Source organism: Micropterus dolomieu, linkage group LG09 (assembly GCF_021292245.1).
Source record: "Micropterus dolomieu isolate WLL.071019.BEF.003 ecotype Adirondacks linkage group LG09, ASM2129224v1, whole genome shotgun sequence".
Classification (NCBI taxonomy): domain Eukaryota; kingdom Metazoa; phylum Chordata; class Actinopteri; order Centrarchiformes; family Centrarchidae; genus Micropterus; species Micropterus dolomieu.
Window position 1 is genome coordinate 5408936 of NC_060158.1, and position 26731 is coordinate 5435666.

At 38.3% G+C, this 26731-nt stretch overlaps 3 protein-coding genes across 4 annotated transcripts; 2 read left to right on the plus strand and 1 right to left on the minus strand.

Moving 5' to 3' along the window:
- Window positions 1-2918: 2918 nt before the first annotated feature.
- ccdc106b (coiled-coil domain containing 106b) lies at window positions 2919-8773 on the minus strand. The gene is made up of 7 exons (XM_046058946.1): window positions 8570-8773; window positions 7510-7665; window positions 6597-6788; window positions 5821-5967; window positions 5473-5679; window positions 4869-5029; window positions 2919-3945 (listed from the first exon to the last, which is right to left on the minus strand). The coding sequence occupies exons 1-7, from the start codon at window positions 8607-8609 to the stop codon at window positions 3790-3792; spliced, it is 1059 nt and encodes a 352-aa protein (XP_045914902.1). The 5' UTR covers window positions 8610-8773; the 3' UTR covers window positions 2919-3789.
- Window positions 8774-8902: 129 nt separating this feature from the next.
- On the plus strand, window positions 8903-11477 carry tmem238a (transmembrane protein 238a). 2 transcript variants are annotated; one of them, XM_046059330.1, is made up of 3 exons: window positions 8903-9171; window positions 10077-10256; window positions 11027-11477. In XM_046059330.1, exons 2-3 carry the CDS (start codon window positions 10106-10108, stop codon window positions 11188-11190), a joined length of 315 nt encoding a protein of 104 aa, XP_045915286.1. In that variant the 5' UTR covers window positions 8903-9171; window positions 10077-10105; the 3' UTR covers window positions 11191-11477. The 2 variants fall into 2 exon arrangements, with proteins under 2 accessions (XP_045915286.1, XP_045915285.1); XM_046059329.1 differs by having other exon boundaries at window positions 8910-9171; window positions 10099-10256.
- Window positions 11478-22018: 10541 nt separating this feature from the next.
- rcvrn3 (recoverin 3) lies at window positions 22019-25997 on the plus strand. Its single transcript, XM_046059009.1, has 3 exons — window positions 22019-22399; window positions 25165-25276; window positions 25898-25997. The coding sequence occupies exons 1-3, from the start codon at window positions 22019-22021 to the stop codon at window positions 25981-25983; spliced, it is 579 nt and encodes a 192-aa protein (XP_045914965.1). The 3' UTR covers window positions 25984-25997.
- The last annotated feature ends 734 nt before the right edge of the window (window positions 25998-26731 follow it).

A 26731-nucleotide genomic window follows, 5' to 3' on the forward strand; every position in this document is an offset into this window, starting at 1 on the left:
CGGCCTGTAGACCACCACCATCGTCTTTTACCATGGTTGCTTTCTTTGAATATTAAGGTTTTCCATTCCAAATGTAGTCAAAGTTTAACTTGTTGATGGTTTTTACTACTTTGTCAGAAAGAGAATCAGCTGAATAAATGAACCTTGAAGGACTTTCCATCTTACGCCACCAAAAAAAGAGAAAGATCTCTGTTATCTGTTTAACCTTGATTTGAATTCATCCATTTTTCATATTCAGTTGTAAACCACAGGCTTTGGAAAATAAATCTATAATGTGAATAACCTTTGAAACCTGCTCAACAGAAACAACATTGGGTCATCTGCCAGGTGACTTCCGACTGTTTGGTTCTCAAAGACCCTCAATTTCTATATATCTGAATTTTTGATTAGAACTGAGAGCTGAAAGTATCAAGAGTGCGGGTGAAATTGGGTCTTGATTTATACTATACCATTGTTGCTTGTAAAATGAGCAAGAAGTCTTTCTATTGCAATACAACACAAACAGTTCTTTGTATAAAAATGGATTTGATGTGATTAAAAACATAATTGAAATGTAATGTGAGGGATGGGGAATGAAGAGGTTGCAGTTCAAGGCCCCCCCAAAAAGCCGACATGCTGAAGTTAAAGTTCTGGTGGTAAATAAAGTATCTAAACTCAAGTTTTCTCACTGAATTAAATGGTAAATAACTGCTCTTTTTCAATGATACGTTACTTGTAACCCTGATTAGGGTAGGACTAGGGCTGAAAAATCAGTTATCTCAATTTTAATTGACCATGAATGAACTGCTTGAAAGTTAACATTTATTATAGTTAGGTGTGTTTGTCCCATCAGACAAAAAGCAAAAAGGTTCATTTACTTTGTTTAGCCAACTCTTTTTGTCCTGTCTTATTTACTTGACCCTGATTTTAGACCCATTATTGCTTGTTTTAAAAATCTGGTCTAAATGTTATTTCTTACTGGGTTTTGTTCTGAGTTTGTTCTTTCTTTTAATGTGAACCTCATGTGTTTTTGTATGAAAATATACCAGAATTATCTCAATTTGTCATCTTGCACAGCTTCCAGTGACCTCTGACTCCTGGGCCTGATGCCTGTAGAAACACACTGTCAGCAACACTGCAACATTTCAGCACCGCTCTTCCTGCTGTCATTATTCCCATGTATGGACACATAACGGAGTAGAAAATGAGTTTAATATCTGAGCGTTCTACAGTCTCATTATGATTCATGACAGTCACATCTTCACAGTTGACCTGTTTGTTCTGTCTGCCGGATGGATGTTATTGTTTTTTTTTTATTTAACCTTTATGGGACAGGAAAGTCCCATTATGACACAAGGGAGTCCTGTATAAACATATATTGTATTTGATGAAAGCAGCTGATCAGCCTTTGAAGGTTGCACTGTGCTGACAGCTGCTCTACTGACCCCACTTCCCCCCGTCATTACTGTGTGCTCATGCTCCCAATGCTGCTCTGAATTAAAGGCTTTGTAACCTTCATTTATCAAGCAAGACATTTTACTTTTTTTGTTGTTATTTTACCAGATGATAGAAAATTGCAGCGACTGTATCATAAAGGTCTAGGGGTCAAGTGGTGACCCACAACATACAGAAAAATGATTACAACATGTTACAAATGACAGTTGGATCTACCAAGAGCATTATTTACATATTTTGGCCAGAAGAACACCCAAACATTACACTCATAGGTGATAGCCAAACACCTCATTTCAGCAAGTAAAAAGTACATCAATGAGGTCCAAACCTGATGTTGGGCGATCAGGTCTGGCCTACAGTCAGCGTTCCATCCCAAAAGGTGTTGGAGGGGGTCGAGGTCAGGGCTTTATGCAGGCCCAATTCTTCCACACCAAAACCATTTATCTGTGGACTTGGCTTTATAAACTTTATTCATCAAGCAGGATATTTTTAATTGTTCTTGACAGCACATGGGGGGCCACCGGCATGTTGAAACAGAAAAGGGCCAAATGCAAACTGTTGACACACGTTTGAATCACAATATTATTGTAATTGTATGTTGTAGCATGAAGATCTCCCTTAAGTGGAACGAGGAGGACTGCACCAAACCAGGGAAAACAGCCTGAGACCAGAGCATTTAGACAGTGATTTGGACATTCACTGTATGTATACTGTCTTAAATGCCAAAGTCAGACATACAGACTTCTGTAATCTGAATATTAAAGAGGAATCAGTCATGAATTATCTATCACTGAGTTTCATGTCCTTTCATTGTGTTGCTTTTTATGTATTTGTTTAAAGGCCCATTTAGGAACAGGCACTGGAAGCTAGTTGACGAGCTAAGAGCCATAATGAAGCTTAATCAGCTTTCGGTTCCAAATCATATTTTCAGAATGAGGTTTTATTGATCTTGTCAGCTATGACAGTAACACTGTATCACAGCAGTTTATTGTAACCTGTGCATAACTCCTTTCTTCCACTGGAGGTTGCTGCAGACTGCAAGCTGCTACAAAGTACATGATTAAAAACTTAGTACACACCAATATTACTGTTATAAATAAGATCTTTTCAGCTGACTGTGATAAATTATTACTTGAATATGGAAAATCCGTGTTCAGGATGCTGTTTTTGAATTAATCACTTGTCTGAATTTTATTCTCAGTGGAACGCTTTCATTTACACCCTTCAACATCTCGTTTACCCATCAACCCCCAAAAACCAAACATTTAAAGTCATTTACTTTCTTGTATGATGTGAAATTTTAAACCTTTTAATACCATACAGTACAATTAGAAAAAACTGAAAACAATTCTATAACTTAGGCATAAACAAATGTTATTTTTCAACAATACATATTAAATGTACATATTTTACAAGATAATAATTCAAACTGCCAAATTCTGAAAAATTTATAAACAAATAAATATTTTTGTCAAAAAAAAAAAAACTCAAGGTCTTCCTCCAAAATGATACATTTACTAATTAATGACTAAATGACTAATTTAATTATTGCTCTATGAAATGTCTTTAGGCATTGAAAAGTCAATAAGTACGCTTTGAGATGAAAACTAAGGATAACATATATAACATTAGTTAAACGTGGGGTAACAGATTCCAATACATTTTTGTCAAATTCAGCAAATATCTCCTTTTTTCATGAAATCTGGGGTTTGTACACAGCCCCGGCTTTGTAAATCAGAAACAAAGTGGCTTGGACCGAGCTACACATAGATTAATTGCCCTATACCGCACCTTTAAAAGCAAAAACTTAGTGGTCTCCTCGTCCATCATGGACCTGCGCCGGTCCACCAGCTACTTAGAGGCCTTGGACTGGCTCAGACAATCCTGCTCAAATACATTAAAGAATTTTTTAAGGTCCTTTCTTGATCATCTTGATCTGGTCTCCAGTGAGCAGGGATACCATGACAAACACCATGAGTGAACAACGACACAGCAATTAATGTAACAGACTGTAAGGAGATATTTGCTGATTTAATTTTTTTGTGATTAACACTTTTTATTAAGGATATTCTTTCAATTTGAGAAAAATACATGTATTGCCCCCCCACAAAAAACACCCCCAAATATTTTATTTCTGCCAACAACAGCTGGAAAAAACAACACAGATATTTATATAAATCAAGTAGCTTGTTGGCAAAAATCCAAACTAATCCTGTAATTTGGCATCTAATCTTCTCGTTTTTTTCTTATATTTGCTTCTTGCTTTAAGGCAATGAAACTTACTTTAAGTTGAAAAAGTGCATAACAAAAACAAAAACTCTACATGTTTAGGTTTACTCTTTCTCGTCCCTCCTGTCAGTTTCTGAACCTATAGGAGATCGGCAGCAGCTTGTGAGTCTTCTTCATGGTCTGGACCTTGGTGTGCGTCAGGTCGTCCATGGTCTTGTAGCACCGCCGGGCGTAATCCAAAAGCTTCTCCTTTGATGCCTCAAACTCCCCAACCTCTGCCACCTGCAGGACATCAGGTTGTTAATGCGGAAATTTCAATCAGCTAGCTATAATCCAGTGCTGGACAAAAGATAACCCTTTCAATTTTCTCATTCTTTGGTTGCACTAAAAGCTTTGTTGATATGACCACACAACAATACGGACAAATAATCACATTTTGATCATTTTGTCTAAATGACAACATGAAATAAACTGTAAACTGCAACACAGTTCACAGACACATTAGTTTCTTTAACTGAAATCTTCAGTTCAACAGAACTGAATCTACCTGAACTGAAAGGTTTTGAATTCATCATTACATTTATTAATTTCTTTAATCCAAATCCAATGTACAAATAAGGTACAATCCAAGCCACAGTTACAGGATGCAGGTGCATGGAGCAAGGCATGTAGTACATGTTGGTTACATGTGCAGCTGTGTGATAGGGAAGGGGTTTCTCTTTGAGTGTGTTGATGTTTGGGAGGATTTACTGCTCGTATTTAAGCCTATACTCTTTATATTTTGTCTTTCAATGTAAAGCACTTTGAGTTTACTTGTAATGAAGAGTGCTCTATAAATAAAATTAGCACAGGAAATGAGAAAGGTTTATAAATGCCAAAAGATGCAACCAGCAGACCATGTTTAGCATTTTGGTCAGTCACCAGAAACAAAATTACTTATTTGGAAACTGTTTGTATTTTTTATTTTTTTTAATATTTTATTTATTCTGTAGCACTGGATCTCACGCCTATCTATCTTGCCATCTGTTTCTCTGACAACATGCTAGTTCCAGATCAGCTCCCAAACCAAAAAAATTAAAGTTTTCAATGCTTATGTTTTGGGAATATAAGAATAGGATCAATAATTACAATTTCTTTTGCTGCCTATATGATGATAACCAATCTTAATCTTTAGTTGCATTCATTACTAGCAGTACAGTTCAGACCTTCTCTGGAGCCACCAGCAGCAGCTCGGCGATGGGGGAGGTGGAGGCCATGGTGTTTCGGTCGACTCCATGGATCTGGAAGGCCCGGGACATGCTCCTCACCCTCTGGTAGGTGGTCAGGATCTTCTTATAACGAATCAAAACTCCGTCTGGGTCTTTAACTGGAGAGGAGGGAAGAGAGTGGAGAAAATGAGGAGACTGAGGAACACAAAGAAATGTACCGTTTAGGATTGCTGCTGATAAATTTGATAATATTTTCTTCCACAGCATACGCCTTGTTTCTGGAGTGCAACCTAGACACGTGTTCAGACTGAACTCTTGAATTTGGCCGCTGCAGAAATTCGTGCCATCTTGTGATAATTTACTTCTGTTTATGTTTACTTGCATCTTTCCACTGACTTTGTAACTTTGCCATCTGGAAAATTCTCTGAACACACTTTAAGACTGATCCTTTAAAAACACAGCATTATCCTTTTGGAGCTTCTTTTCATTTTTGAATCTGGTTGGCTACAGAAGAACAAATCACTTTGTGTTTTAAACAACACTGTATGACGTACACAGCTGAAGGGAGGTGTGGTTATGTTTTCTGTCACATGACCCTCACCTCTCTGTCGCTCCCTCCCATGGGTGATCCTGAAGATCCTCCTCATCTTCATCCTCGGCTCTCCGTTGGCTCGCCCTCTGCCCTTCTTCTTTGACCCCTTCTCCACCGACGAGTCCTCATCTTCCTCCTCCTCGTCCTCGTCCTCTTCCTCAACGAACTCCTCCTCGGTGTAGTACTTATCCTCTTCCAGACGAAACTCTTGCTTGACTGCAGCAGCGAAAAGTTGTGCAGAAACAACTGTATCATGTCTCAAGGCTCAAAAAGTTTCTAAATTTAAATAGTTAATAATTCTAACATTATTAAGTGCAGTAACGTATTGTTTAAGTTGTGTGTCAGCTATTTCCTCACCAGGGACAGCAGTGCTACGGCGGGCCCGAGGTCCTGGTCCCTGCAGGCGTTTCAGGGTCATTCCAGACCTGGTGGTCATGGGGGAGGGAGGAGAGGGAGAGCTGGCAGGCTGAACCTTCACACCTCGCTGGGAGTCTCCACACCACTCTGTATGCAGTTATAATTATACTGTTGTGAGGTCCAGGAAAACAAAATACCTCAAGAGGTAAATTACATCATCTCAGATAAAAATAAAATAACAAACTAAATACTTTTGTGTATTAAAAATATCTGGTGGGCAAATGTTTGGCAGCCTTAACAAATATAAATTAATTCTTACATTGGTGTAATCCTCATACTTTCCACGCCTCCTGAAACACAGAAATTCTTCTTTTTTCATGTTGTTTACTATCTATTTCACTTCTTTATTAGTTTTGATATGTTGTCTCTACTGCGATGGACTGGAAACCTGTCCAGGGTGTACCCCGCCTTTCGCCCGATGTCAGCTGGGATTGGCTCCAGCCTCCCGCGACCCTGTACGCAGGATAAGCGGTTGACGATGGATGGATGTTGTCTCCATACTATTTTTAATGTGAATTGTATATTTCCCCACTAGATGAATTCAACTTGATCCTCACTCATGTATTATTGCTCTGTTGCTGATCTAGAATACTAGATTTAAATATTTTTATCATTCATTATGTTGCTTTGGAGAAATTCATTAAATCATTTTTATGTATTTCTCATGTGCACTTGATTGGATTTTTTTATTTCGTCACAGGCACGAGACGTCTCACCCTCCGGGCCCCTCATGCTGACAATGAAGCGGTCCAGCTGACAGCGCAGGAAGTTGCGTTCCTCCTCCAGCTCCTCGATGCGCTTCTGCAGCCAGGCATTCTTCTCCAGAGCGACGTACAGGTGAGCTCGCAGGTTAGAGACCAGGATGAAAGGGCTGTACTGAGCGTGAGGAGGCTCCTGAACCACAGGCTCTGCATCAGGAGGGGAGAGGAGAAAACAGAAGAAAGGAGAGGAGAGAAGGAAACAGAGGAGATTAGAGCAGGAGATGAGAGGAGAGTGGGGAAGCAGAAGAGAGAAGGAAGAAACAGAGGAGAGGAGAGGAGGGGAGGAAATAGAAAAGAGGAGAGGAGTAGAGGAGATCAGAGGAGACAAGGAAAACGAGGAGATTTTTAACCTTCTGTAGCCTATTAAAACATGTCTACCATGAACTTGTTACAGCACTGCATGTCACATTAAAAAAAACTAACCACTCCATTTAAAGGCTCCACAAAAACCCATTACATTAGCTTACTCTTAACATAACCAGATAACCAGTTAAACTACATACAGCCCCATCTACACAACACATCCTCTGAACCATTTCATGGTTCTTTACAAAAACATAGTTTTCATTTTCATCCCTGAGGTGCACGGAGACCTGCCCTTTAAACAATAACTCAGGGTCCATCAGCACTTCTGTCCTGTGTTTGCTCTGTTTACATAGAGGCCAGTACATAGAGCATCTCAGAAAACTCTTTTGTACAGCACCCTCCACCTAAAACCCCGAGGTAACACTGCCACTTATGCTCTCTGACTTCTTTCAGCACAATTACGTTCTTAGCCATCACTACAGCTGCATGTAAAATCTTGGACACCCAAACTTGGAAAGCGTGATCATAACAGCGGTGGTCATGTGTAGTAGATGTGGCGTACCGTCCATCATCTGCTGACCCTGGTTCAGGTGATATGCAGTTGGTCTCTCAATACCCTCCTCCAGGGGAAAAGAGACCTCATAGGCATCCAGATACAAACCTCCTCCTCCTCCTCCTCCTCCTGATGATGATGATGATGATTGAGGCATGTAGTGCTCTGATCACACACACAAGACAACAGACAGACAATGAGGTGAAGGTTCTGCAAAGCAAGTTAAGATTATTTCCATTATCAATTCATGTGTTGTTTATTATTTTGAACCGATTTAAGTCTATTAAACAGTTTTTTATGGCATGAAAATAAAGATCGCCTCCTCAACCATCACGTAAATTAACAGAGGTGCTATTTCACACAATAAATTCTGTGTATTTAATGGGTCTGTCCTTCATTTAGGGCTGCCATCTGCTAATTAAATTGCTCACAACACAGGATGTGTTAAGATCAGTGTTGTGTACCACCTCTGTAAAACCTTCCCTGGTGAACACATGGTAGACATACAGTAGGAACCCCTCACATTTGAGAAGCTGGAACCAAAGGATCCATCCATTTTAAACAATGAATCAATATCAAACGTGATATAGATTAATTACTGTTAACTCACAAATTATTTCAGATCCAATAATAGCTAATATTCAAGTTAATAAAAGTTATAACTTATAGGACTTTATAATAAATAGACAATAAAATAACTAAATACATGTAAAATGAACCAACATCAGTAAAACAGTCATAACAGAAAACAAGATGCACAGTTTATAAAACCAAGTTAGACATAAGTTCATAAAGCCTAAAATCGATTGGCTTATCAATATTAATGACTTTCAAATGCCATTTAAAAGCCCAAAGTGGTTTGGTGAGCCCCAAACTTTTCATCTCTTTATGAACTTGTCAAAACAAACAAAAAAAACATTATTTCGTTCAGTCAAGGAACTCTTTAAAGACAGTAAAGGAACAAACATGGCATTGGCTAATTATTGCCTTGAACAGTTATTTAAACGCACTGAATCAGTTAGTACGTTTGTTGCACAAGGTGCATACGCCATTTAAATGTTGCTGTTACCTGGCGGGCTTGTTTCGTCTCTGCTGGTTGAAGGATTCATGACTGAAAACAGTTAATCGATACTGATGAATAATAACTCGGTTTTGTTATTATTAGTCTTCAGCGGTTCTGTGTGCAGTTATACTTCTGTAATACAGCCTGAAACGACCCACACTTGCTGCTCTACAGCCCAGCGACCACATTTTCAGCAGCAATTACCTCATTATAAGTTTCTTCAACAGGTGTACGCGCTCAGGTTTGGTTGGTTCGCACATGCGCACAACGAAGCTATGCCTTCAAGATTTGAAAAAAAAAAAAAAAACACTGTTTATGTTTTGTTGCCTCAGCGCCTTAAACACTAGCTTCCTGCCTCCACAGACTCATAGGCTATCTGTTGAGTTGAGAAGGAAGTGTTTCCAGATGTCTTTCACGAGAAGGTTGGAGGAATAAAAGTATTGGAACGGGTCCAAGTCCGACCGGAAACGTCACCTGAGGGCGCGGCGCGCAGGTGGGTGGAGAACACCTATGAAGGTAAACGCGGAAGTAAAGGTAAATTCCACTGGAGAAACATCAGAAGAACAGTAGATCAGGATTTCATGCTGCTAGACGAACAACAATAACAAGTGAGTCAAATTAAAACTAAAATGTTTTGTTTATTTTGATTACAGAATATGGATACGAAGTGTTTTTGTCTAAAACAGGCTCACCTTTCCGGGTCTGGCGGGAGGTGACCGAGTTGTTTTCATGAAGCCAAATGAGAAATAGGTTTTAGATTCTGCGGTTATTGTTTGAAAATCTGCACAGTGAAGATTGCACTTGTTTGTTGTTAAACTTACCGGCATGATAAAGACAGAATACACCTGACAGAATATCTGAAAACCAGCTAAAACTGACAGAATCCCATCGGTGTAGCCTATAATAGCTGTGTTTGCCAGGAAAAGAGCCCCAGCACATAGAGCCCCTGAGAGGCCCCTCATCCCCACAGACAGCAGATGGGCCAGACAATAAAGATAAAACAATGACATTCAATAAATACAAGATGTGCAGACTCAGGCATGTACAGAACAGAACACAACCCGCCCAACATTAGGATCCTGAAGATCCCCTGACCTCTTGAGAAGAGGGATCTTGTACAGCACCCTTCACCTATAACCTGTCGTGGTTAAACGTACTAATACCACACTAAAACACCCTCCAAGTAAAAGTCCTGTGTTGACAATGTTTTTGTTTAGGCCTATAGCTATATAACTTTGTTTTAAAATGTGCTATATAAATAAAATATTACTTACTTACTGAAGTAAAAGTATGTAAGTATAATCAGGAAATATTATTTAAAATATTAAAAGTTAAAGTACTCAAATGCAGAAAAATGTCCCCTGTGCAAAGGTAGACTGAGCGGATCAAATATAGTCTAACCTCTCAACATCATGTTGACCACATTAAATTGGCATATTTTTATGTTTTGATAAGATAATATCGACCTAATACAGCAGCAGAAAGCTGCACTTCTTATGTGTTTTGTGTTCAGATAACATCTTTTCTAACTGCAGTTTCATTATGGGCCTGTGTGACGGCCTCTCCCACTGTAAACTGGCTCTGGCTTTTGCTGTGTTGATGGATTTACTGGGAGGAGCCACTCTGCTGGTGGGAGTCTTCGTCCCCCTGGAGATCAAAGGACAGGACTACGGAGACTTACTGGTCTATTCTGGTATGAAATATGATTTTTATTTTTTATTTTTTTTATTTAACCTTTATTTTACCAGGAAAGAAATCCATTGAGATTTTTAATCTCTTTTACAAGGATGTCCTGGTGTGTATGTATGATCTGTTACACATACATACACTAGAAAAACAGAAGCAAATAAAAGTAGCAAGGAAGCCCAAATTAAAATTTTGGAGGGTGATGAATGATGTTCTTTACTGATGTGTAAAGTTCATCTGACAGACTTATTGTTACTTAAGTGTGATTATTTCAAGACTAATACACTATGTGATAATTCATTATTAGTGGAAGGTAAAGAAAACATTTTTGCTTGTAGCTTTATTTATGTGGTTCAATTTAAAATCTCAAAAAGAAAAATGTGAAAAATTCAGAAACATTATGCAACTGTATCAATGCACTAAAACACGAACATATGTATATTTACTTTCTTTTCTGGGTTTCACACCCTCTGATGATGACATTGAACAATGTCTTAAATGCAGGATGACGTAAACATGTGGAAACATGCAGAGTAAAATCAGTGAGGAGAGGAAATAGGATTAAAACATCTTTTTAACAGTTAGAGCTTTTTTGTATCATTAACTTTCCTGGTTTTAATGAAGCTGCATGTGATGACACAGTTACGAAGGAGTAGATTTTCACTTAATTTGCTCTTGCAGATGTCACATTAAGACTTCTGTGTGGGCTCTTTTTTTTTTAAAGTACTTGCCATGTTATCCAACTCTCTGTATACTAATTTGAAAACATCTGTGCAGGGGTTCTGTTTGTGCTGATGTCTCTGGCTGGATGGCTTCTGTGGTACAGCGGAAACATCGACGGCCTGACGTCCAAGAAGGAGCTGGGACACATGGACAGCGTCGTCGACCGGCTGGCTCGTAACCTCAGCCGCAAGATCCGCACGTACAGGGGTCAACACTGAGCCGCAAGGAGGATGTCAGAATTTCATTTCAAAAGTCTGCTTGTATTTATCAGTATTAGTATTACATACAGATGCTGAATGAAATTCTACTCTACCTGTATACCTGTACTACTGAAATACAATGTAAATGTTACAAGTATGTGAGAAACATTATAGATGTGCACCTGCTGTTCTGTCACAAAGTTGTGTTATTGATGTTTTAATATAATTAGTATTTTTATTTTATAAGTGTCATTCAGTCATTCAAGCAGTGGTCTCATGTTTCAATAAAAGCCTTTTTAGACATTATAAAACTGTTTGTTTTTATGAATTTAAACAATATACAAAAAATGTTCTGCAAACATACTGTATATAGAGATAAAGCACTGCATACGTCATTACACATGTATATGTTATTTGTAATTTTATCATAGTGTTTTTTAACGTAAATATTTCATCATTTTATATTTATTGCATGTCATATATGTATATATTTTATAAATTTTATAAAACATCTTTACATTTATGCATATTCTGTACTTCACTCAGGAGACTGTATTATAGCTTAAAATCAGTTTTTGCACATATGACAAGGTGAAAAAATGCTATTTAAAACAATAATTGAAATCAATTAAGATAAGCTTGATAAGATTGAAATAGAGCCAAGATGTACTTATAGTGTGATTACAAGGCAGTAAGTTGCAACTGTTTTAATAAGGTAAATAAAAGTACGGTAGAAAATTAGATAATGCTATTATACTGCATATGTTTATGATTTCAAACTTATAATTTAGAATTTCTACTTACAATTTCTGTATCTTTATCTGGGTGGTTTCTTCAATTAGTATACATGTATAACATGTACTGACCTCTGCTGGTGACCAGCAGGAATTACAACAACATCTGTGGCCTGTTCAAGATAGATTAGATCAGATATTATATTTTTATTGTCAGGTGAAAAGGTAATATATTGTCTTGCTATATCTGTAGTCCATCCGAAGACAATAGAAAGTACTGTATGATAAGGCGGGAGGCTTAAACTGGATAACCTGAGGAGTGAAAAGTGACTTTTGGCAGGTGAAAATCTTTTTCCAGTTGAACTTCACATGAACTCACGACATCCATAAAAAGAAAAGAATTTAAAGAGAGGAACTGGCCTCGCAGCAGATTTTCCCTCCACCGAGACGGAATTGTCCTTCTGACACGGCTCAGCTAATCTGATTCAGGTCTTACCTTGTTGCTGAAAACACAGTCCATGTACGGGGTTACACAGTAATAGATAACTCACTGTGGGATTATTACAGGTAACCTATTGCTCCTCCCAGTTTACTTCTGTTTAGTAATCTCTAGCTCCTGCTGGGTTCACTAAGAGTTGTCAAACCTCTATCTGAAACTCAGTTTGACTTGTTTTCCTGCTGACCAGCCTTGATCTTAGTTGCCCTGATATGCTAAATCCCCCACCAAATGGATTAAATTCTGGACTACAGTATTATTTGCCACAGATTTTATTTGACCCCTGGTTTGGTCTGAACTCAGGTCTGTCTTTCAGGTTATTTACAAGATGCTATCACAAAGACTCTGTGACCCTCAGTGTGTACACTGTGTGAGCAGGGTATTCCCCTGCAGAGAGTCTTTGTACAACTATTAATGGGATTATGAGGGCAGTGAGTATGTTTTCTCTGGCGTTGTTTTAAAATACCGTCTGGTCAAGTCAGGTTGTTGACCTCAGAGATGTGACGTGGTGGAATATAGCTAGCAGACTGACCTCTTAAGACCTAAGGCACAACAACAAATGTACTTTTTAAAGAAATTGCTGTCCTTTAATGTCCAAAACAAAATACTCCAAGTGTTTTACTGTGCATTTCTTTAAAGTTTTTTACACAATTTTTACAATTTTCTCTTCTTTAAGAGTGGTGCCTGGAGGTGAATTTAACACAAGTTTAACTTCTATTATTAATTATTAAAAAATAGTAGTAATAATTATTAGCATATTAATTAGCATTTAATGTAACTATTGCTGTCATTTAAACCCTAATTCCCAACAAAAGTGTTGTATTTGTTTCATCCATTTACTCACAAATGGATATGTGTCTCCACAGGGCTACTTGTAGTGCCGAGGGTATCCAGATGTAGAATAGGAGCCAGAGCCTTTAACCATCAGGCACCTCAGCTGTGGAATCAGACCCCTGTCTGGGTTTGGGAAGCAACCAACATTTCCATATTTAAGAGTAGGCTAAAAACTTTTCTTTTTAGTAAAGCTTTTAGCTAGGGATGTTTTTTCTGTATTTCGTGAGAAGGCTTATAGTTTGGGCTAGGGTATTTATGAATTTTTATACATTTTAATTGTCTATTTTATTTTATTGTATTTATTATTAGTTTTATAATTGTCTGTTGTCTATAATGTGTGTTTTTTACGTGTTGTTAGCCTTTTTTCTGCAAATTCTATGTGTCTCTGTTTTCTGTAAAGTGTACTGGGACCACACAGCTAGTGATTTTACACTTGGAACATGAAGGAATCCTACAGTTCCCTCTTTTTGTTAATTTTCTTCTAATAATTATTATTATCAGGACAGCTACAAATACCTTGGGGTGCAGCAGGCTAACAGAATCCATGAGGAGGCAGCAAGGAAGTCCGCCACAGCCAAATACCTACAGAGAGTGAGACAGGTCCTGAAAAGTCAGCTGAATGGGAAAAACAAGATCCTGAGCCATCAACACAGCCAGGTACCCCGCTGGTATAATAAACTGGCCAAAGGAGGAGATAGAGGCCACTGACATCAAGACGAGAAAGCTCCTCACAAAGCATGGAGGGTTTCACCCCAAATCCAGCACCCTGACACTGTTCAAGCGTAGCGAGGTTGAGGATGACACATACCACCCCTCAATTTTTTATATATATACCTTAACCTTTTCTCTCTTTATTAACCTTTTCTTATTATTATACTCTATATTAGTCTGTTCACATATGTAGGGTTTTGGTTCAGAGCTGTGAGATTGTTTAGTGTTTTTTTCCCTCTCGTGCTGTCTTCTCCTCTCCTTGAATCTTCATTCAAGGCTGGGAGAGGATCTCTATTCCCCAAAACATCGAAACCTAGACTGTGGAAATGATTATGCATCCCTTTGCTCAGGGCCAGACGCCTGAAGCTGCCCTGGGCAGCAGGTCTCTGGACCAGCTGTGAATGTGTTGTAGTAATTCTCTGTTTATTCTCTGTTATTAATAAATTCTTCAAAGACAACGGTTTGTTGAAACTCAATCATTTTCTCAGTCCCTCACCAGCTGAATACAAATTTCCATGACAATTAGTATCCGCACGGAAGCCATGACGCCCATTAGGACGTCTAGATTAAACAGTCCTTTTCTGAGAATAGATTCCTCAATGTCGAGCCAAAGAGCTTTGATAATACTCATCAGCCCCGTTCTGGCAACCACAGATTTTCCATTCCCAGTATCGACTCTTTGTCTGCTTTACATCACTGCCAAATCCTCCTTATACTGCCTAACATTAACACCTTCACTGCTTCTCTCCTTTATCTCTTTCTGTTTGTCCATTTTAATCCCGCCCTCTCCTCTCAATCAAAGGATTCCCTTTCCTAGAACAGTTTAAACCAGGTTGAGGGTTAAAGGTGAGATGTCAAGAGGGAAAGGTTCATCCCAGGAGCCCAGCAGACGAAAACTGCTAATCCAATAAATCCGGACTCAGTATTTGTAACCTGAAGGGAAAATCCCTGTTCTAAAAGAAGAAAGACCTGCACAGAAAAAGAAGCGCTACGCTGAGAGGATCAACCTGGGTGCTTCCCTTCTTCTTTTTGTTTTTACACTAAAGCTCAAAAATACTTCTCAAAATCAAAATGGTTAGTTTACCGTACATTTCAATGATCTAACTGGCAAATAAGAAACTCTGGTCAAACAATGTTTATGCTGTGTGGCAAAAGAAGTTTATGGTTTCAGGGGAATTCTTCAATTCAAATTGGTGGAAAAAAGTAAAAAATAAAAGGCAGACAGGATTAAGAACAACAACTCAGAACACAGATAATAATAATACAAAATTAAAAACTCAGAAATGATGGATATGTGGCTCCAGGTTTTCTTCAGTATTCAGGCTGACTTTTGATCTTACCTCCCTCTGCTTCCTTGGCTAGTATCCACAAGGAAGCCATGACAGCCATTAAGATGTCTAGGACAAACAGAGACTTTACCCAAATTATTTTTATATTTAAAGCCATACTATGATACTATACCATACTTTTACTAAACAGTGACCACTGTGGCCACAAGAGGCAATAACAGGATCATGGCTAACTGAACATGTAACTGAATTTCCCTTTTCTACTTCCTGGTATTCTCTTGATTCTCTCCGGGTGCTCCGGCTTCCTCCCACCCTCCAAAGACATGCAGGCTGGGTTAATTGCTGACCCTAAATTGTCCTTAGGTGTGAGTGTGAGCGTGAGTTGTCTGTCTATGTGTGGCCCTGCGATGGACTGGCGACCTGTCCAGGGTGTACCCCGCCTTTCACCCGATGTCAGCTGGGATTGGCTCCAGCCCCCCGCGACCCTGTACGCAGGATAAGCGGTTGACGATGGCATGGATGGATGGATGGTATTCTCTTGAGTCAGTTGCATTAAAGACATAAATGGGAGTTTAAGATGTTGACCATGTTATCGCAGTGTCCAGCTGGGGACCTCTCTTGCCAGAGTGGAATATTTTTTGCCCAATCGGGCTACTTTTTATGAAAAACAATTTCTTTCTTTCTTTTATTTTTGTGATAAAAACTGTGAAATGTGTGTCAGTGACATATTAAAATGCAGCATAGTAAAGTATGCTAGTGTCTCGATAATGTCTGTTATTATATGCAATTGTACATTTAATTGGTTATGAATTGAACTTTTAATTTGTGTGTTTGTTTTCTTCATTTAAAAGCTACACTGTCCAGCTTTAAGAAGCTATACTACTTAAAAGGTGGCATTGGTTTTGCTTGTCCTCTGGCGGAGCTCCCCAAAGCCTCGGCAGCCAGATGGCAAAATCCAAATCACCTTTGGAGCTGTCTGATGGTGCCAAAGCGAAGGCAGGGTGCTGAAGTTAGGCCTCAGCACGTCAGCAGAGGAGTTAAGTTGTTTTATTTAATACAGAAGAGATCTCAGCAGTTTGCCAAGAGAGCTTATGTGCTGCTCCATACTTGTCCTGTGAACAATCAACCCAACAGTCTGCAGGTAGTTATGTCATCCTAATCAGGTTGAATGCACATAGAGTAGGTGTGCTCTGAGTCTGTTGTTGTCGTTAAGTTTCTGAGCTTATGCCTTGATCCATTACAGCCGTCCAGAGTTCATCTGTCACTTCGCTAAATGGCAGCTCATTGTAGGTAACTGAACGACGACAAACTCTGACAAAACATGCAAGTATATCAAACCGCTGATAAAATTTTTTACAAAAAATAGATGTTTATAGTAATGTGTATGCTGTGAAACTAAAAGAGCAGGAATGCATAAAAGAAACATTCAGTCACATGCTAACACACATCACTCAACTAGCTATTTGGAAAGTAAATATGGTTATCAAAGAAATTTGAAATCTTATAATTGCCACAATGACAAAGCAAGATTATAAACGGGATGCAACCCACTTCTGTATATCATTTGTTTCATTGGTCAGTGCCATCATTTCTATATTTTGCATTTATTTATTTAATCTTCATTTATTAATAAGTAAATGGTAAAAGGACTGTACTTGTATAGCGCCTTGTCTTCCGACCACATCTAGATTTGCTTTACACTGCATGCCACATTCACCCTATTCACACACTTTCATGCACTTCTTGCACAGACTTCAGTATCTTGCCCAAGGACACTTGCAGGGGGAACTTTGGAATACATTTTTACACAAAATGAAGACTGTGAGTTTTGTCCCCCATCATTTCCAGTAAAATCGATTTAGGGAGAAACAATTACAAAGACCAAAAACTTTTGTTCAACTTCCTGTTCACATGCGATCAAGGTCACTCTAATCTGAGGTGAGCACAATTTTATTATTTATTTTTTGCTTCAAAAGTAAAACATTTGCACTTTACATTTGATGTAATCAAACCTTATTAGGTATGAATGTTCAAAATGATAACTTTGCACAAAGTAGAGGAGACAATAATGTGTCCTTTGATACTTCAGCTGAAGTGCTTTGTTTAGCTAACCTTGAGATTTAGCCAACATTAGCACACATGTCAGTTTGGGGCAAGTTGTCTCAATAACTTTGGGGCAATTCGTCAAATGTGATTACTTGCCCCAGTACAAATAAACAAATAAAACATGCTCAAAAAACTATGTGAAATTGTGTAATTACCTCTGACACCAGTATTAAATGTTACTGTAAATATAATATTACACACTGTACTTTACAGCAGCAGCCATGTGCCTGGACAAGACTGAATTCATGACACAGTATATACGGTCTTATACTCTAGGCATTTAGTGTGTTAGTAGATACAAACACACACACTACATCATACAGTTATTAATTTAGTTATGCAACAAGGGTAGCAGACAAATACGCTTGTATTTATTTGTAATTGCAAGGAGGAATGTGTATTTTTAAGGAAGGAAGAAAATTAGCAACAGAAGACAGAGAATGACAGCACACCACCTGACATAATGTTAAAGGCAGTCAGGCAGGTGAAGTTGAAGAACAAATCAATCAAAAGTACAGCTAAGGATTTTGACATAAGCTGCTGACTCGTTTGGTCTCATCTATGTGGAGCCATTTTTATACAGTATTCCAAAGAAGATGAGTTTAAGTGTGTGAAATGCAACAAAAGGGCCTGCGATGTTTGCACCTCAGGCCAGGCAATTTATGTGTGCCAGAACTGTGACTCATATGTACATCGTACAAAAATGCACATTGTTGCATTAGTGTGTTTAAACACCACATCTGTGAAGTTATACATTTAAGCAAGTTATCTGCAGCATTACATTCAATTACCATAGATCTATTTGCACTCCAGAGAATGTTTGATTTTAAAGTTCAAAGAAAGAGGTTGTGCCACTTAATGTGTGCTCTGCCAACATTTTTGTTTTGAATTAAATTATTTATTTTCCAAATGCTCTAGGCTTGATAGTTGATTTTTATTTTGGGTTACAATTTGAAATTGAAATCAATTTTCACAATTAAGTGTTCTCACTGTTTGATAATCCAGTGTGACAACTTACCCAATGCAGTGTAACCTGCTGATGGGTCAAACTGTCACAAGTGCACACTCTCTATTCAACAGTCTACAACTCCATAATGAGATAAGATATGAAGATGTAATGATTATCAAACTTCTGCCCAAGTCTTCATTCTTTCATTTGGTATTACATTTGTACCATTGCGATGTACGTTGCTCAGGAAATATTAGACAGTGTGAAAAGTGTGACAACATACCCCACTCTCCCCTAGTTCTCCAAGATGTTTTGGCCAATTTACCTGCCGAGTTCCTTCAGAAACTATGTGCAAGTGTACCTAGAAGAACTGATACTGTTTCAAAGGCAAAAAGTGGTCACACCAAATACTGATTTGATTTAGATTTTTCTTCTGTTCACTAACGTTGCATTTTGTTAATTTATAAATATAATCTCTTGACATGTCTATTATTGAAAGCTTTCTGATCTTTAGCACAGTATTGTACACATGAGCAAGTGAGTTTAATTTGTTATCTCTGTGTAATGAATTATCAATCAATTCACCTTAAAGCCATAAAATGCATTAAAGTGAGCTGGTAGAGTGGTGAGGGAGGGGAAAGGGTCAAAGAGAGTAAATCCACTCTAACACCAAAGTCATGACCTCTGAGCCCTGAAAAAAAAGTTTAATTCCTGCTGCTTTCCCACCGTGTTTCAGTCAGTTAGTAGTTTACACCTGTTGAGGGACCACATTTCCCTATAAAAGCAGGTAGTGGATGTTTTCTGTGTAGACTGGTTTCCAGCGGAGCAGATGGTGGATCAGCAGTCAACAATCAGTTAAGCGCATATAAAATCCCCTGCTGTAGGCTACACCGCAGAATAGTTGCCAGCACCCGCTGGATTTAAACTGTTAAGTCTTTGCCTGCGTGCATGACAGTCCAAGGTAGTTTTGGAAAAGACAATTTCCTACTGTGCCACTTCCATATGATATGGTTTATTTTTACAGTGGATAAACCAGCAGTGTACTCGTAACAAGGCAACCTTTCAGTGCCATGCAGGTTCAGTCAGCTGATCTGCTGCAGGTCGAGACAGGATCCAAGCTGCAAGGAAGTGTTTAGTCTGTCGAATGTCAAACCTCCTTCCCTGTCTCTCTCATTGTATCATATCTCACAGTAATGAGATCACATGCTCCGGGGACATCCACGCCCTACCACAAAGGGAAACAGCAGAGAGCCGTGCCAGGGAGCCCCCCGCAGCCACAGAGCGAGAACACAGTAAAACCAGGGCCGACAGCCCCCCAGCCCAGCCAAAGGCCTCACCACCCAAGGGCAGGCAGATGATGTTTGACACCACAGCTGATAAATGGCATATCGGAAATTTTATTTTCCTTTCAGAATGTTTGTTCTATATCCACCCTGGGGTGGTGATAGAGCAGTGGATAAGACACATACCTTTGGTGTGAGAGACCCAAGTTCAAATCCCCACTGTCACACATCCACCAATGTGTCCCTGAGCAAGATGCTTAACCCCTCGTTGCTCCATAAATAGTGATTGTAAGTCACTTTGGATAAAAGCATCAGCAAAATGAATAATTGTAATTGCATCCATGAGGGGTCCAGTGGGCTTTGATTGATCCATTATTATTATTTTTCTTTAATGCACATACAGAATGATTCATAATTGTGAGGTTGATTTTTATACATTTCTGGATGTTTTTTGATCTCCAAAGCCCTGCAAGCCTGTTTGTGAAAAACACCTTATTAATTAATAAGTATTGACCACTTGACAGAATGAAGAGAGAAAAAAGCTAGCTCAGTAAGCTGCTCAGTAAGCTCAGGGGCTCACATGGGTGCAGCTGTGGCTCCGCCTCAGGGGGATCCGATCTAATTGACTTATCTCAACAAGTGGAGGCTGATTTCCTCTCTTGATCACAGACGGAGCATCACTGTTTACCCTGGACTCCTCAGCTGCTCACACAGGTAGGAAACAAACAGCTGCGCTTCATTAAACAACAAGAAATATTACAAACCTTGCTCAACACTATGAATTACCATTGGACCTTTAAACTTTCTTGGACTATTTGTATTGGTAGCATATGTCTGAACCTACGTTTAAGACAAATACTACTATATTCTCTCTAAAGAAAAACACATGGATATGAGGCATATAGAGTCAAAGGAAGAGAAGACTTTAATGGATATACAGTAGCATTGTTTATTTATTGTTGGATGTGAGTAAACCATAACCTTTAATTACACTGGTTTGTTCCCCAACCACAGCAATTTACCATGTGGAACTTTTTATTACTTAGATGATAATGTAATGCTAAAGAAAATATTAGAATGCCTCAATAATCTTAAACACCTGCTGTTCACTTTACCCACAAATATATTAAATGTCTTTTATTGATGAATTGTATCAGTATTTATTTATGTAAAAATGCAATCATCATGGGTTGTTTTATGTAATGCAATGAAATACATGAGAAACAAAAGATGAGATAATTTATTTAGTTTTATCATAGTCAAAAGCATGAAACAATAATAACTATATTGAATTGTTATGGTAATTACGACGGCGTATTTGGGCCAGTGTATGTAAAAAGTTTGAGCTTGGGGATTGTGGTAATGTTAGTATAAAAAACGTATTTTATATTCTCTGAGATTAAAGTGAAAAGAAAAAACTCACAACTTCTCTGAGATTAAAGTCACAAATTTACAAGAAAAAAACACTGTATGTGAATTACTTTACATTACAAATTATTTTTATTAATTTTTAATCAGTCTCATATGCAGTCGTGCTGTGTGTTTGTTCCTTGTGAAATTAGTCTACATTTTTCTAGTAATGTAAGTGTAGTGATTTTCGGTCAGTGGGGATAACAAACCAGGGCACAGCCTGATTTTTACAGTGCATTATGAAAAAAGTACATTTGACTGGTTTTGTTATTGGGACACAAAATATCTTATATAAATAAATAAAGTGGCTGCAACACAACATTTTCCTTAAAATAAGAAACCGAAAAATAAAAACTCTTGAACACCAGCCAGGTCAGCCTGAAATGGACCGGCTGTTCGAGATTGTTCCCAAAATTCCTGATGGCCAATCTGCCACTAGTCATAGTGCACAAGTATTCAGTGCTGGATCGAGTGCAATGGGAATCAGTTATCACATTGTTGATGTGCATTTGTCAAAATGTGTCAGGTAACTCTGTTTAATGGCTTACAGGATTTGCTCTGTTGGTGCCATAGTACCATCTGACATGGAAATGTACCAATGCAGCAGTGTAATGTGATTGTCATCCCCCACTTTCTTTGTAAGATACCACTTACAAATTGGCATGCTGCTTATTTTGAAATACCAAAGGGGTACGAAATTGAAACTGTCTGAAGCACAGAACAATTCCAATAAACAAGCACTTCAGCCTTGATTTTCAATGACACCTCTTGCTGGTATTACTGATGGTTGATTGGCTTAATGAGCTTACCAAGTGGCTTTTGCTCTTTTCACAGCATATGCTTCTGCAGGCTAAATTGTAGGCCAGGACCAGATCAAGAAGGATACTGCAGCTGTACCCCGAGAATACTCTTAGTTTACTACTTTGACGGAGCAGAGGAGGCAACTCCTCAGGTTGAAGCTGTGTTGATTGACCTAGAAGGGCCACAAATTCACACGTTAATATAGCTCTATAACATCACCAACACCACCAACAATGGGTAACAGCAAGAGCGGCGCTGTGTCCAAGGAGATCCTGGAGGACTTGAAACTCAACACTAAGTTCACAGAGATAGAGATTGCCCAGTGGTATGAAAATTTCAAGAAGCAGTGTCCAACAGGACGCATCTCAAAAGAGGAGTTTCAGAGCATCTACTCCAAGTTCTTCCCAGAAAGCGATGCCCATACGTATGCCCAGCACGTCTTCCGCTCCTTTGACACAAACGACGATGGCACACTGGACTTCAAGGAGTACATCATCGCTCTCCACATGACATCAACAGGGAAGACCACTAGGAAACTGGAATGGGCCTTCTCACTGTTTGACGTGGACAAGAACGGATACATCACCAAGTCAGAGGTCACGGAAATCTGCACGGTGAGTTTTGGAGAAAGGGAAGTGATGCAGTAGCCTTGCAAACAACCATTCATGACCTTTTTTGTTGTAGTTTGCTAACTGTTTGGCCTTCAGATGATTGGGAAATAAATATTTTTATAACAGTTGAAAATTCTTGTTAAGAGACAGCATAGGCAAAAGTTAGTATTGGGCTGGTTTTGCAGACCTCACCAGTAGGTAAACTGGGTTTCAGGGGGTTAGGTTCCTCTTAATACTTTCAAAATGGGATGTAGAGAACAACACTCATAGATTATTTAAAAGGCACGTGGAGATCACGGGAGCAGTGAGATGTGATATGGTCAGATGAGTCTTCCTTTACCATGTTCTCCACAAATGGGCTATTGTATGTGTGGCATACACCATGAGACCGGTACGGGCCTAAATATTTGACCCCTACAATGAGGAGATCTGGTGGCTCTGTTTGCTGTGGGGGCATTTTCCTGGCATGGTCCACTTGTCCCCTTAGATTAGCCTGGGAACCAGACAAATCTGTAAGTTTAATTTAACTATGCACCATGACAAGTTTCACTGCTCTGATTGATTGTTGGTCTATCCAAATGTGTTAAGAGGCATTTTGGTCAACTCACATCGATTAACCCCTTGGAAATTAAAAATGTACTGAGAAGTTTCAGAATAAATCACAATTGGCTGACCCTAGAGGGAAGGGTCATTGGCAGTAAATACAAAATTGCCTTAAGTGATCACCATTATCCTACGATGAAACATTTCTATGCTAATGGGAGTAGTCTCTTCCAGGGTGATAATAATAATAATAATAATAATAATCCTTATTTGTAGAGCACTTTTCAAAAACAAGTTACAAAGTGTAAAGAACAATACAAAAAAACAAGATAAGAGATCTAATGCAAGATTCTGTAACCAATTAAACCATTTTGTGTAAATTATGGCAACCACTTATGTGGTTAAGAATGTGCATCAGCAGAAACCAAATGAAGTATAAACAACAGTATGATCTGCCTGCAGGATTATTTGGGACTGTCATGTACTGTATCTTTTAGTCGCTAAAGGTCGACATTGGCAGTTTTGCAGATCTTAATAATACACTGAATTTTACAAATTATAACCTAAGACATAAATAAGTATTAAACACACACTTAAAACCTTTCAGTCATCAGATACCATGTAAGCAAACATTTCAATAAAAATAACCCAATATTAACACCAATATTTGCCAATATTTTGGCTACTTAAACAGAACTGACTTACATGTCCTCTGTTTTAGCTTTTGGAGAGGAAAGTGGTAGAACATTTTATTATTTCTTAATATTTATTTCTTTATTGTGCACTACAAAAATAGCTTGAAAAGACTGTGAGGTAAACAGCGTGACAGACACTGAAAAATAGGGTTTAAGAAAAAAGCCAAATCCTTCTTCTGTCTGACTGCAGTATGACAGTTTGTCACTGATTTGACAGCCTGGCTCTTTTTTTCAAGTAATCTTTTCTCTAAGCTTTGCAATTGCAGTGAAATGTGAGTTAGTAGTTTTAGTGTTCACAGCACTGCCAATCCCTTGTTTTTTTTCATATGTGATGAGATGATTAATTGTCTTATATGTAAAATGCTTTAAATATGGATCCGATCTTTTGGTGGTCCAGAAAGTAATTTAGAAGTCACTGTTAAAAGAGAACGGTGTAACGATCATGGGTTTTAAAGGACACCCATTATGCTTTTCCATATTTTATGACTTATCTATTATAATGTTACAATGTTGTATGTTCATGTTAAACATGGCCAAGGCTTCAAATAATGAGGTTAAATTATTTAAAAGAAATCCCTGTAAGTCAAAATCTCAGATTTCCTCCTGTTCTCAACACTCTGTTTTGAACAGCTTTTTCTACCAAGGGCTCTGTTTGACAACAACCCCTTCTCACTCCCTGACATGTCACATATGGACGCATGGTCAAGACCCATCGGTGTCAGTTTGTGACACACTGGGGATCGCTATAGCGTCATAGTTCAACTCTTTGTTGTTGCTAAGCATTGCTAACTTGAAGAGCATAACCATGGTTCTGCTCGAGGTTTCTGCCTCTTAAAAGGAAGTTTTTCCTTGCCTCTGTCGCCTAGTGCTTGCTCTTGGTGGGAATTATTGGGCTTCTGTAAATAGCACCATAGAGAACGGTCTAGACCTGCTCTTTTATGAAAAGCGCTGTGAGATAACTGTTGTTGTGATTTGGCGCTATATAAATAAAATTGAATTGAATTGAATTGAAATTGAATTGAATAACATGAAGAGCCAGTATAAGATAGAAAATTATTTTTTTGAACTTTGAATCATGCAAAGCTAACATACAGGAGTCACAAAACAATATATATGACTGGAAATGCAGTATAATAGGTCTCCTTTAACTCCAGGATAGCACTCCATGACAATAAATTCTTAAAAATTCACTATTTTTTTTGTGGATTCCACTGCAGGCCTATTCATTGCCACCATTGTAAAAGATTAGAGGTCATATGACACACAGACAAAAACCACAGAGCCGCTTGGTTAATCCATAGCGGCTCGTGTTTTTGTCAATAGACACATGATCAGCTCATGAATGTTGAAATTAAAGACATTTATGTGGTATGGTTTCACTCCATTTGCAATCATGAAATTAGAATACAAAATAGATAGGATATATAGATTTTATAGTTGTTCTGGCTGTGATGATGTCTCTCTTGTTACATGGACAGGTAAAATATGAAATATAAATAAATATATATTCTGTTTTTGTTTTCCTACTAGGCGATCTTCAAGCTGATTCCTAAAGATGAATTGAGTAGTCTGCCTGAAGATGAAAACACAGCTGAAAAGAGGGCAGATAAACTCTGGAAATTCTTTGAAAAGAGCGATGAAGGTAAGATACAAAAGACTGCATGGAGAAATGAATAAAGAAATATGAGATTTGTAAGAACTTTGGTGCAATGTTAATACGTTAAAAGGCTTATCAAACACTGCACAACAATTTGTACTCTGGAAAGTTATGATGGTGGTAATTATTTGACTTTTGGTACTGAGGTAAACAGTAAAAAAAATTATTTCATTACAAAGTAATCTATCAGGAATTTGTGCTAGTATGTATTTGATCGGCCACCACAGCACCTTGCCTGATGGTGTTGTGTTGCATCTGGTTTTTACTTTTTTCCCCTGCCTGGTTGCCCAGAGTGGCTTTCATTTAAATGAACAAGACTGCTAGGTTTTTCACATAGGACTAAAGTCAGTCTAAATGTGGCCATTTGTTTTACCAGCACATACCGTTAAGTAGCATTATGATTTAGACGTCGCTCAAAGAGTATCTTTAAGAAGTCTAGTAGTAAAAGGGTTCTCTGCACATCTTCAAGCAATTTGCAGCTGAATCAGTTGCTTCTCAACACAAGGACAGCAATCTTCTCATGGAACCTTTCAGAAGTGTTTTTAATTTAATTTAATTTAAATAGCCTGACCTAAACCTCTTTTACTTTTCCTGTTCTTTCTCCAGAACGAGTGGCAGAAGGAGAGTTCGTCCAGGGAGTGTTGGACAATGATGAGGCCCTTCGTTTGATTCAGTATCAGCCTTTAAAGTAACTCTTCCACACATTCAGTGTATCTCTCTCCAGTCCTGTCTTTTCAATTTCACCCTTCTCTCTGCTAATGCAATGACACCTGACAGCACCTTCACAAAATGTGAACAAAATGAAATAATAATTCGGAAGCACTTCCAGGGTTTTATAACATTTGTTACCAATGTATGTGTGCTGTCTGAACAGTTTTCTTTATCATACATGAAATAAAATAAATGTTCAAAAATGGAAAGCAGGAGAGGTTGCCACCAGGTAACCTTTGATTGCAGTTACCATACCAACCAACCATATACAAATTTTAAATCTTTACAGGAACACTAATTGACTACTGTCTGCCTACCATGTAATTTCCCCCATACACATCTGACCTGACACTTTCCAACAACTACTACAACTGCAAATGCTTGTTCTGCAAAGATTAGCCTCTTCATCGAAGTTGCAATAGACAAAGCACAGTATTTTTGAAATTGTCAGTAATTAGTAGACATTTCTTGAAAAAATCAAATTATAAAGGAGTGGTTTAGCAACTCAAGCATGCATTTTAATATGATAACATATGTGTTTTAGTTCAAGTCTCATTACCGTTAAATATGTTGTTTTTTTCTTTCCTGGGCAGTCAATGCTGGTCTATTGGTAATTTCTCATTTTACCCTAGCATCTTTTTTAAACACTGACCAACATGTAAGTGCAGTAAGGTGTAATTGTACTTGGGCCCTTGTACTGTCTATTGTTCTGTCTTTTACAGTGTTCAT